This window comes from Scophthalmus maximus, chromosome 4, assembly GCF_022379125.1.
Source record: "Scophthalmus maximus strain ysfricsl-2021 chromosome 4, ASM2237912v1, whole genome shotgun sequence".
NCBI lineage: Eukaryota > Metazoa > Chordata > Actinopteri > Pleuronectiformes > Scophthalmidae > Scophthalmus > Scophthalmus maximus.
In genome coordinates, this window is record NC_061518.1 from 4,854,112 (window position 1) to 4,867,108 (window position 12,997).

At 39.3% G+C, this 12,997-nt stretch overlaps 2 protein-coding genes across 11 annotated transcripts in view; both read right to left on the minus strand.

The window, feature by feature from the left end:
• Positions 1–237: 237 nt before the first annotated feature.
• On the minus strand, positions 238–8,110 carry LOC118302158 (sorting nexin-1). The gene is made up of 15 exons (XM_035628088.2): positions 7,952–8,110; positions 6,769–6,919; positions 5,665–5,810; positions 5,474–5,540; positions 5,306–5,349; positions 5,053–5,194; positions 4,901–4,979; positions 4,670–4,745; positions 4,363–4,476; positions 3,735–3,828; positions 3,388–3,593; positions 2,823–2,966; positions 2,471–2,551; positions 1,596–1,667; positions 238–1,395 (listed from the first exon to the last, which is right to left on the minus strand). The coding sequence occupies exons 1-15, from the start codon at positions 8,075–8,077 to the stop codon at positions 1,345–1,347; spliced, it is 1,593 nt and encodes a 530-aa protein (XP_035483981.1). The 5' UTR covers positions 8,078–8,110; the 3' UTR covers positions 238–1,344.
• A 2,167-nt stretch (positions 8,111–10,277) lies between these two features.
• Positions 10,278–12,997, minus strand: part of neo1a (neogenin 1a) — a 151,607-nt gene continuing 148,887 nt past the window's right edge. For 7 of the 10 annotated variants that reach the window (XM_035628085.2, XM_035628077.2, XM_035628083.2 and 4 more), the window contains one exon: positions 10,278–12,783. In XM_035628085.2, coding sequence (XP_035483978.2) covers positions 12,631–12,783 — 153 coding nt within the window. In that variant the 3' untranslated portion in view covers positions 10,278–12,630. The other 3 variants (XM_035628082.2, XM_035628087.2, XM_035628084.2) reach the window with 2 other exon arrangements.

Sequence of the window (12,997 nt, forward strand, 5' to 3'; positions counted from 1 at the left end):
GAGCTGATACGAACATGGGTATAGTATCTGATGTCGCAAAAAGAAACAGCAGCACAACAGCAAGTAATGGTTGACCTTCAAAATGTTTCTAAGAGACCAAATGATTGTTATTGCAAGAGGGTTCTTAATATTTCCAACACCAGGGGCCTGTTTTTTTCTTACTTCATCCATGTTGCAGAACTGAAATGGGAAATCCCATCAAGAATCACACAAACACACGAAAAATGAAAACATTGCTCAAAGCTTATCCAATCATGTTTTATTTTGTACATCTACCTGTATCGCATTTCCAGGAAATGTGTGTGCTAATGCAAAGTGGTTACAAAAATAAAGCACATTCTTACTGTAATATGACATGGGAGAAAAAAAATCTACACTTACAAATGCTGAATAAGAAAATATGGGGCCTGTTTCACTTGAATGTCAGTGCCTATCCGTCATGGTTACACCAATTTATCAAAAAATGTCAAATGTAATGTCTGACAGAGCTTGTATGATTCAATTCAAGTACTGTACATGTGTACATTCATGTCGACGGTCATTTACACAAGCAGTAAACAATCTTTGCAGCAGTTCCAGATGAATTCCTTTGGCCCTCAATCTCTGACACAAAGAAAATTCAAAGTACTTTAAACTGTTGTGGAAAAAAATGATGATTCAGGCAAATACATCATCACTTTAACCCCGTTATTTCTTTTCACCTTTGCAGAGGAACTCCGAAAAGCCTGTGACCTTTTCAAATCTGAATTTGCATATGATTTCTATGATCTAATATGCATTGTGTGATACATTGTAACAATGTGCTAATACTCCTGGTAAATGACCTCAGCCATTCATAGTGGTATTTCATAGAAAAAAGAAAAAGAAAAAACAGCTTTTCCAACTGTACAATACATTTTAGTGCATCAAAACATTGTCTGACATGCATCCATCAACGTAAGCTGTTAAGAGACTGGAATGACTTGCATACGTCTACCTTCTAATGTAAACTATAGACAATGTTACTCTAGGGCAGTACCTCAGTGTTAATTCTTTTAATATACTGTTTTAAGCATGAAACATATCCCACTCACAGTGGGGTTATTTTTACAAATACTACAGCTGGGTAAACCTCTGCCGGGCCCCTGCTTTATACCATCTTTAAGTCGAAGAACATAAACAGAGAAAAAGAAAATCGTATATGAATGTGGCAGCTTAATATATCAGATAAAAAGACAAGAAGAAAAAGAAAAAAATGGATGGAATTTTCTTGTGTGGTTTTTCAAAATTGTCCTCTCAGTTTCTGGTCAAGAGGTAAAGTGTTTTTTATAAAGGCATTTGGGGTCTTTGAAAAGTCTCTCTTTGTTAAGCTATCGCCTTCGCCTCGGGCAGGAATGCTTCCCAAAACTTTATAAGCTGGAAAACAAGAACAAGAATAAGATTTTTTTTTTTAAAAACTGTTAAAATGTGTTGTGATAGTTAGACATTGAATGGCTTTCAAAATGTTAATAAATACTGATTATAACCAATATTTAAACTTCATTATAAGAACAAAAATAACAAACAGAGTGAAGTGTATATGTTGAATATGATTGTTGATATAGTTAAATGATTACCCGTTGTTGAGACTGCACCATCGCCTCCAAATATCTGATTATCTGGCTCTTGAAATCCTTCGCTTTTTCTTTCTAAAAAGACAAAAGTGTTGTTACATCTCAAGGTCTCTGCCTAATGAATTGCCAGGTTATAGTTTGAGGACGTCAAAACTCAAAAATCTAAATTATTTTTTACATGTACCCGTTTCAGCATATGCCCTTTATCAAGTTAATCATAATACTTATTTGAAATAGAATTACCAACTTGCAACTGTAGGCCTCCGCTAACCAGTCAAGTTCCAGTTTACATCCAGATCTATCTGTCTAGACTCATAATACATTAAGTGAAGTCATTGAAGAAATTTAATGAAAAGGTATAAATGTGTAAAGAACACAAAGTTGTAGCTATTAAAGCTCCACCCACATCTTCAACTGTGCAGCACAGAACATCTGTGCATATATAAGTTTCAAGGTAGGCACCCAAGATAGGTTTCACCAATTCAGTATCCGCCCAATCTCCGCTTCTGCCCCCGAGATACTAGTGTTGCATAATGGCCAGAAAAGACTTTAACATTATGATTTCACAGTGAAGCCGAAATCTGTCCTTTGTAATATCACGACTTCTTGGTTTTTATCCTATTAGACATTTTGTGTGAAAGAACATTCAGCAGATTGAAAAAATTAATCCAGAATAATATTATAAATGTTCATTGTGATGTGTTTTATGATGACCCCGATGAGGGCCACGGGCTGAAACATGTTGGGCTGCCGATGGGAAAGTCGACATGGTCATGTGAGATTTCTTTGTTGATCATCGACCCCCAAAAAAGTCACACTGAAGCAGCTTTGATTAAAATTTCATTAAAATTATCGCACTTACACATACATCAACATACCTCAAACCTGAGAACCTCCTTGCGCACCGTCATGCCAATCCTGTCAAAGTCTCTCTCGTACTGAGTAACCCTCGCCTCCCACTGAAGACATACACGAGGAGGAAGACAAACAATTTACAAAGATCTAACAACTTGATATTTTGCAGACACCAGTAAGACAGGACAGACGTCCACAGTGATGCATCTAATCTAATGAAAACATCTATGAAGACATAGGAAACAACTTAATTGAAAATACTCTTATTGCACAAAGCAAAATACGACAGGTACGTAGCTGCACTGTTGAAGGAGCTGTTGTCCAGCATTAAGATAATGGATTTATAAATTGTGAAACACTGCGTTTGCTACTTACGTCAGCGATCTCTTCTTTGGCCTGCTGCAGTTTCTCTGGCTTGTTGGCCCACAGCAGCTTAGCCTCGGACTCTCTCTTCTTCTGTAGTGTGCTCTGAGCCTCCTGCCATCTTTGCCACGCCCGCGTACGCTGGTCAAAACAGCCCTGTGGACATTCATTTTCATTTGTATTGTTGGCGTGTCTCCTATGTTGAAGAGTAGTAACTCAACACCACATAATCCCACTTACACAAGGACAGGTAGCATGCTTGTTGTGTTAAAAAAAAAATGCAGGTTTTCAGAAAGAACGTTGAGCAGACACACTCGCAGAAATTATTTTTAAGCTTTTGTAGCATTAAAAACTGGCTCAACTGATACTTAATGCAATTTCCCACTCATAATCACAATTTCTACTTCACTTAAGTACAGACTCTCCTTCTGTTTTACTACATTTTGATATCCTATACATATAAAGAAAATTTAGGATTTAGTTTTATTGGATAATGGTTATTCTGAGGAATCTTGGCCTCATATTATCTTTAAGTTTTTGCCATCGTCCATCGACCGTTCTGCAGCTGTCAGCTTACCCGCACGGCACCCAACAGGCGGATGTAGTCCCCGAGCAGCTCTGCGAAGATGAAGAAGTCACTGGCTGCCTGCTCCTGATGCAACTGCTCCATCTTGTCCTCCACCTCTGCCAGCTGGGACAGGGCCCGGGACAGGGCCGTGTTGTCCTCTGAGTTTCCCAACATGGCCATACTCTTGGCAAATACTGCCGTGTTCCCACACAGCTCTGGGGTTAGAGGGAGGAAACAGAAAACCTATTCAGTCTCTGTGTTTCACCCTCAAATACACTGGCAGCAGCAGTGCACTCGTCAGTTTTCTCAGTTGAAACAATTTGCTAAAAAAGTCACGAAAGGCAAATGTAGCTCACCCTTCCTGTGATTGACCAGGGAGTCGACCACGGCCTGAAGCTTCCTCAACTGCTGCTCCTCATTCTCCACTTCCTGGAACCTGTCCTCAAACCACTGATATACGGCAGAGAGAGGACAATTAAAAAACAAACAAACAACATAATCACGTCTAGAATAGGAGGCCTATTGCTATATTTAATCAGTTATAATACCACAATATACTGTGATTATAAAAATAATAATGTGCCATATCTATCTATAATTAGTAACAATTAAGTCCAGCCCTTTTTGGTTGCCTCAAAGAACTCAACATTTCTCTTTACAAAAACAATCGTGTTTCTAAGTAATGATATAATTTCAACATGCTCAAAACTGCCTATATTAACTTATATACTTGAATAGAAATACAAAAAAATCTGAATAGGAATAAATAATTAAAAGAATCTTGTCATGATAGTCATTTTGTGATGTTTCTACGTTCACCTTTAAGATATTCGCTGCCTCTTTGTTTAAATTTTCTGGTGCTTCCAATGAACTATCAAGGTTTTATACAAACAATGGGTTTAATTTTCCACTCGTTTGAAAGAATCAGAAAATGTACAAGGCCACATGCGCAATAGTAAAACCCTTCATCCAGATTCCTCTCACAGTGTCAGACTCGTTCATCTTGATGGTCATCTTGTTGACAGCTTCCGATGCCTTATTGATCATTTTGAGGAAGCCAGCTCCGCTCAGTGCCTGGGTGTTCACAGCCCTGGGGAGCTGAAAAAATATGTATAACCTGAGTTACTGTGGCAATATGTCATTCTCAAGAATAAAGAATGAAAAGCTTTATTCAAAAAATTACAAAGTGGTAAATCCCTTCCCAAGGCAAGTAATTCAATCTTAAAGGGAGATGAAATAATTTTCCAAATTATTACTACTAGAAAATCTTTTCATATCATAAAATACCCACTTCTTCTCTTTCCAAGAACTCACGGACGTCAGGATCTTGCAGTAACGATGGGTGGGACACTATTCTCTGAAGATATCTACAAAAGACACAGTGGCAGTAATATGAAGTGTGTTAGGAAACTAACACAGAAATCATTCCTACAGAAAACAACAGGCCTGGCTTTGGAGGGAACATAAACCCATATTAACTTTGATAAAAGTGCATCTTTGTAAAACATGTGCAGAGCCTTACCTCTCCAGAGCTGCTCTTCTTCTCTCCACAAACTCCACGGATGACGGGTCATCCATTCCCACCTTCACTTTGGTCATCCCTGTTGGTAGAAAATGACAGTCACAAAAGTTGCAAATCACATTGACCTTTAAAAAAAAAACCTTGGCACCCACCTACGACACTTTTCTCCGGTGGCGGTGGAATAATGCAGCCGTGGTGTGACTGCTTGACCGACAGCTTCTCATAAAGACCCAGGAAGTCACTGAAACGCCTCCTCACAGAGAAGGTTTTGTTTCTGAACATGGCCAAGGAAGTCTGACGAAAGAGAGAGGGCAAAGAACAAAACTAAATACTCAGAAACAAGAGTGAAGATTTCACGTACAAATTACACAAAATATATGTATCAACACAAGCTTGAATACAGACCCTGGTGGATACTTTGTAGGCCACATACGCATTCATGCCATCTCCTAAAACACAGACATCAGAGTTAAGTATTGAAATGTTATACTTATTCAGCTACTTTCCAAAAGAACATCTGAATAAACTGGAAGGTACAGATTACAGTTTCATAGTTTTGAGACAGGGACTGACCAACTTTCTCAGGGTTGGTGACGGCGACATCCAAATCAAAACTATCCTTGGCTTCCTCCTCTTCCAACTGTAATTATAGAGAAGAATATAACTGTAAAACTCAAACAGTTTGAATGATCATCAGATGATTACAGAGCATGCACAAAATATATTGTTCCCAAGTTCCCAGGAAGTTAGACTGTGGCCTGTACCTGCTCCAAGGAGCTGGGCTGCACAAGTGCAGGGTTCTGAGTGAACGAGGAGGAGGGAAGAGGGCCAGAGGAAGAGGAAGAGGAAGACGAGAGCTCCTTCCTGTCAGAGCTACCAGACTTGTCTGTGTTCAGCTCCACATGTGCATCTGGGGAAAGAAAAGATGTTTGATTCATGCATTTTTCTCTTCATCCAAAAAGAAAAGAAAAACAGATGACTGGAGTGTACTTCTAACAGGATCACACACTACACACAATGTCACACGGAAGTATCACTTCCTTACTTTATCCAGAACAATGCTCTTGTTTATATATCCACTGTGGAAAAGCATACGCATCTAATACATTATAACTTTATTATTGATAAATAATGTGTAAAACTTTTTCAATTCATTCACTACACACAGATTAATCTTCCACAGTGGAATTTTCCAAGACTTTATTTCAATCTTTTTTATTCCTCTTTAGAACAGATGGGGACTTAACTACTTAGTGATATTAGACTCTGTTTGATAAGCTTGTTTTATTCCCGGCGGCTGTTGACCAGATGACATTGAGATTTCAGGCTTTGTAGTAACTACTTTAAGTACTTTTTGGTCGCAGACCTACGTAAACGTAAAATGAAAACCTTTCTATTTCTTTTTATGATAAGTTACTGTTGCTGTAAGCATTCAATGTAATGTACAATTAAATTACCTGCACTGAAATGTGTTACAAATAATTCTCATCAAATAGTTTCTGATCTAAATTAAAACTTTGGTAAAACTTTAGACTTACTCTGTAATCATTTTGTCCTTTGAAATATAGTTTTTAATACATATCTGTTGGTTAGGTTTGTCCATGGCTGTAGGTTATTGAAAATAATTCAGCTCCTCTGAATCAAGTCAAAAGTGTTTTAATTCGCACCTGGTCTTGACTAGTAAACCTAACATGACATTGTGTGTGAAAATAAGTGGAATGCCCCTTTATGTTTTACAGTAAAATACTCTAAGCATGACCCTGACTCAAAATAAACCACTACAAAAGACTTATTATTTTACCGACCCATAAGAACTGGAACATTAAAACTAAAAAGGAATAAAAAGGACATAAGTTGTGTCTCCTAACCAGCAAACAGGTCGTTGTCATCGTCAGAGTGAACGCCGTTGGATTTGGTGTTTGTGTTGCCGGCCTCCTCCTCCTCCGTGAACAAATCCGGGGGCTCTTCACTGACACGCTCCGGCTGAGAAACTCCTCGACTCACGGCCACAGGGTTCGTCTGCAAGACAGGAAGGACGCACGTTTAGAATGAGACACAGAAAACAGCAGAGAGAAGGGCTGACCTCAGAAAACTAGTTTGTAACTAAACTTAAAGTAAAGGGACCTGTGCTTAACTTAAGTTTTTTTCCATTTCATTCTACTCTATTACATTTTACTCCACTACATTTATCTGACAGCTTTGTTGACTAGTTATTTTAGGATGTTACATTATAACACACAACCCACTGTTAAAGATTAAAATCCCAAATCCGTGTCATGCATGAGCTGTCAGCTGCTCCACTAAAGAGACATTTCCCTGGTCACGTGGTTACATTTTTAAATAATCATTCAAATTAATCTATCACAATGTCTCCGGACAATAATTACAGAAATAATGAGATACAGATTACACATACAACAGATTGTGAATCAGATTTAATCTCTGGGCCTTGACTCCAAGGTTGGGGGCCACTGGACTCAACTGAGTAGCTGTTTATAAAGTAGTTAGGACCAACTGCATCTCCAGCAGCTACTTAAACACTGACACATCTGCATTAACAATAACATGATGTCATATATTATTATTATTATTATTATTAATAATAATAATAATGATAATAATAATAATGCATCAGTCACGGGGGACATTTAAATGTAGTGACTTTTATTTTTCACACATTTTGATGATGATACTTCTGTTCCAAAGTATGGTTTTGAATTCATGACTTTTATTGAATATTTTCACTTGTTGGTGAACAATGTTTTCCACCATTAGACACAGCATCTGGCCGGGCGGGGTCATGTGAGCTGGAGACGAGTGAAGCCACACATGGTGAATTTCTGACATAAAAACACACGAATGAAATGAGAATACAAAGAGGTTTAACCGTTTATGGCTCTTATTCAAAATCTGACACCGCCCGTCTCGGTCTGTCAGCTGTTATCTGTGATGCAGGTCGGATCAGATAAAGAGGCGGACTCACACACACACACACACACACACACGCACACACACCAGGTTGTTATTAACATGGCCGAGCCGTGAACATACATTATTAACGAAGATGTCCTCTCCTTCGTCGCTGTCTCCGTCGGCCATGTCCGCCGGTGCAGCTTCTTCGGGCTGCTCGGCCGCGGAGGAGAAAGGCGGAGGACTCCGGTCTGAGCTGGCCGCCATAGTTCCTGTTGTGAGCTGGGAAGCTCTGACGTAGGCCGGAAGTCGTGACTCGCGGCGGATGGAGGGAAGCTGAGCGCGAAAAAAAGGCTGCAGCGACACCTGCCGGCGAGTGAGTAATACGACAAGGCCTCAGGTACTGTACACAAAAAAAAACAACCACCGCTCTCTGTTTTAAGTCATCATTGACATTTCAATCATGTCAACAAAAATCAAATGACAACTAAGACAATAGGAACAAAGTGACAACACGACCGCAAAAGCGACACAATGACAACTCAAGTGATGCTAAATGACACACAATAACCACAAAATGATCAAATTTGGCCCCGTGTAGGAGAGGTGGTTGTCCCGTGGTCATTGTTCATAATTTGTCCATGGCTGTAAAGGTTATTTGAAGTTACACAGTGCAGCCATTCATTACCGCTGCCAAGGAGGTTATATTTTCTCCCCTGTGCATCTGTTTACTGGTTGGTTGGTTGGTTGGTTTGTCAGCAAGATCCCTTTTTTTTAATGCAGGTTTATCACATTTTGTAGGTGGGTTTGTGTTCATATTAATGCCTCACCAAGATCATTTACTACTTTTCTGCTAGTGCAGGCCAAAACAAGCCAGAGTAAGAAAATAAGCAGTTTTGTCTGGTTTTATGAATTTTTTTTTCACAGCAAATGTTCACATTTGAAAATAGAGATGAGCTAAGAATAAACTATAATCTTTATTACTTAGATTCCAGTAAAATCCAAAGCTTCAAAACACAGTGTGTCTAGTTCTGCAACAAATGACATTATATATATATATATATTTTTTCTTTCATTAATTGACCTATCCTTCAATTACAGAATCCGCTTCTCCTAAACCTACCTGAAGCGACGATCAAAGAGGGAAGAACTTTTCTGAATCTTCAAAAGCGTTGCTCACATTTCATCCTCACCATATTCTCCTTATAGTGACAGATCGGTGAAGGGTTTGACAGGGAGAGACTGTCTACTGCTGCACATGGTTCCAGATTTATATTTCATATGCAGGGATGCCAGTTGTTCACAGCAAGATTCATCTGCAACAGTGAAGCCAACATGCTGGAGAGACTGTGTGAGCTGTGGATGAAACCCCAATACTGTACAGTGCAGTGTTGGGATATGATGCTTTTCATGGTGTAGTGAGCGGGAGCCATAATAATAAACCTTTCTATTTTTCTTGATGTGGAGTCTGAGGTGATTTAACACATATAAACAACATAAAATCAAATATGAAACCAGAGACGATACTAACTCTTTTCAATTTGAGGCCCCTTTTTTTAGCCATTGAGGATAAATAATTTAACTCAAGGGACTTTTTCAACTACAATCACACTTGTGTGACACACAAGGACGTCAAATGTAGAACACTGACATTTTTGTGATTTTCACTTTGAGACGATCATAACATAATTTCCAGAAATGTTCGTTGACTTAACCTCATTTGTGCAACTTTATACATGTCAGCATTTTCTTTTAAATATCAGAGGTTGCGGTTTAATTCATTATCATGCCACAGATTTTCTTTTAACTCCATCAACAGGCCTTGAAATCAATGCAGGCCGGCAGCCAAATGCCAATGAGTCAGTTCCATCAGCCACTGTGGCAGAAAGTCTGTTTTCAACCACTTCTCACATGAATACGATGAGAATACCAAAGCTAGAAACCTGATCAAACTATTAATTGTCAACAAAACGTCTCTTCCATGCTAAAGAGCATTTAACCCTTTGAAAAGGCAAGTCAGTGAGACTGTTAACTATAATGGGCATTCATGAATTTGTGACTGTGCAAATGTGGCACATTAATTGAATAGCCTTTGTCTGAAATACGGCGCCTCTGTACAAAAGAGGCTTTCATTCTTTAACTATGAGGCTGAAAAGCTCTAACACAACAGCTGTCCTTCTGAAAGAAGAACTTAATACCAAAAGAAAAATGCAAATATGAACATGTTAAAAAGATGTAACCAGCAGCTATTATTTCGTATTGTCCATAAACAACTGCTCTATTGTTAAAATTGTTGATTAGTTTTCCATTGATAAATAATTTAAGCTGTAATTAACTTTCCCAATACTCCTAGGACTTGATATACAGCAGTGTAATGTAGTTAATATTGTAAACTTTGAATTTACTGGTGACAATCTATTACTGGGCATCCCGATCATGTTTGATGAAAAGAAGACGAGCAGATTAATTTACTTTGTTAGTATTCATAATAGTTTGTATACACAATGTATAGGAGCACCAATAAAAAAACATCTTTTTTTTTTCCAAACCTTTTTTTTTCCAACATTTTTTAAAAAGCCACAGATCTTCTTTTTTTTTTTTCCTACAGAAAGCAAAGAAAGCTCTGTACATTAACAAGCAACAACAGAATTCCTCATCACGAGCTTCAAAGTAAACACCTCGGCTGCTCATATTCATATCATCTCTGAAGCAAAAAAAAAAAGGAAAAACATTAAAAAATAAACAAGACCAGCTGCCTGCTGCTTACCTAGGACACTACGTTACACAAACAGCTTTTGATATTTAAAACACAAGATATGTAAGAAATGTACTTTTCAAAAATTGTGAAAAAGTGCAATACAGGTTCAACTGTTTACAACTCAATAGATTATTTCCCAAATGGAGTCCGGTCCTCCTTTCTTTGTTTTCGATCTTTTTTTTCTTTTCTCCTCTGAAAAAAAAACTTGTTCCTTGTTTGTATCCATAGTTGAAGTCTCCTACAGTTATATTGACATTCATGATGACGTACATTTATGAAAAACGTGATATTTCACAAAAGTAGATTAAATGACTATGATTGCAAACGACAAATTTCTTTGGGTAAGAGGGTGATGAAAAAACTAGTTTCTTGAATGAACTTTTTTTTTTCCTTTTTACACTGGATTTGTGTTAGAACAAGCTTTTTTTTTTCTTCATACAAAAACTACCGTGTTAAAAAAAAAAAAAAAAAAAGAATCTGGGAGTCCCATTCAAAAGGCCAACCTCTTTGCATTTTGTAAGATTTGTAAAAAGGACCAGGGTGGAGCATTTGACGATGAACAGCAGGGAGAAAACAGCAAACACACTCCTCCGCCGCAGGGGGTGGGGGTGGGGTGGGGTGGGGGGTGGGGGGTATGCACATGTGGTTCAGCAGTACAGATGTCTGAAACCAAATATTGGCTTTTGTAAATGACACATACATCCAATCGAACTTTTCATATAAAAGATAACTTGTCTGTTGCAGGTGATTGATCGATTGACTGATTGATTGAGCAGGTGCCATGTGATGTTTTCTATTTGTTTGTATTTTTTAAATTTTTTTTTATAGGATGGAGTTGGGGGTCAGTGCCCTGAGTCCTAGGTACTCGAGACCTGTGAGGAGATACCGTCAAGTCCCACAGAAACGAAGTGACGAGCGACATCCGCGGAGGGGCCGGGTCGTCCCGGCCGCCCGACATACAAACACGTTGGTAAGGCTTTTAAAACGGAGCTCCCACGACAAACAAACGACTGAAGAAAAAGAAAAAAAAAATTGACGACATTTTAACATACAAGGGGGAAAAACACAATGCCAGAGAAGAATGTACTGTGGATGTATCGGGCTTCTCGCTCCTGTTGATATGAAAACTGAGCTTCAGGACTCATTTGTAATCCCACTTCCGTTCCAAATAATAATAATAATAATAATAATAATAATATGGAACACTGGGAAACATCAAAAGAATGAGGCAGTTTAAAAAAAACAAAAAAACATATGTACACGTTTATAAGGATATGTGTGTAAAAAAAAATAATATAATAACATAGAAAATAATAAAAAGTCATGGCACAATATATGACACAAGGGGATAAAAAAAAAAAGAGACCATGTTTACGGATAATGCAGGCTTGTAAAAGGAGGCTGATATCCAATGTTCACGTCACTGAAACTGCCCAATAGTTATACAAAAATGCACAAAGAAAACACTAATCAAACAAACACTGTGTGTAGACTGCGCCGCATGAGCACCAACATCAAAACCAGCATATTTTTGGACTTTCTCCATTTCACTTGACACTGAAATCGGCCGCTTGCCTCGTCTCGCGCGAGCGCCTTCGCCACGGACGAACCTACCGTACGGATTTTTGCTGAGGAAAAAAAAACTTCACAATCTTCCGGTGGAGAGCGACCAATGTTTTAAAAGTTCATTGTCTCTGAGAATTGGTTCTTCGTAAAAAGACGAAGCGACTCGCTTGTTTTTCCCTCTCGTGGCAATCTCCTGAGACTGAGCAATGTGAGCCAAAAAAAGTTTCCAAGTTTCAGTCTGGAGTGTTTGTTTTTTTTTCTTGTTTTTTTCCCCTCTGCAGCGAGGGGGACGGGAGAGTTTCTCTCGGGCACAAGACGCCACTTTGTGTCCACCGGCCTCTGGCTCAAAAGGTTTATGTTTTGATTGAACGGTTGTTCGACTTTTAGAGTGTGTGTCTCTTTCTGTGATGCGTGTGTGCGGATGACAGAGGAAAGTGTGTCCGTGTGTGTGTGTGTGTGTGTGTGTGTGTGCATTTGTGCAGGTGTGTACGCGTGCTCATGGCGCTGTGGTGATGGCGTTCAGGTCCTTCATCAGGCCCTCGAGGTGGGCCATCTCCTCGGTCAGCTCGTCGGGCTCGTAGTTCTGAGGGAGAGGAACAGGGTTACTGCGAGGGGCGGGGGAGGGGCAGGGGGGGAGGGAGGCAAGCACCTGGAGGCCGGGAGAAGGGGAGGAGGAGAAGAGAGGAGAGGAAACGAGAGGAGGAGAGGGTCAGTCAGGGATCTTTTCGCAGAGGGCAGGGGGGGCGGGGGGTGGGGAGTCAAATGGGTGGGGTGAGGCGAGCTGCGGGATGGATCAATGGAACTGAATCGGCGCAAATGACCAGACAACAAGAAGAGGGCAGCAGACAAAAGCCAAACATCCA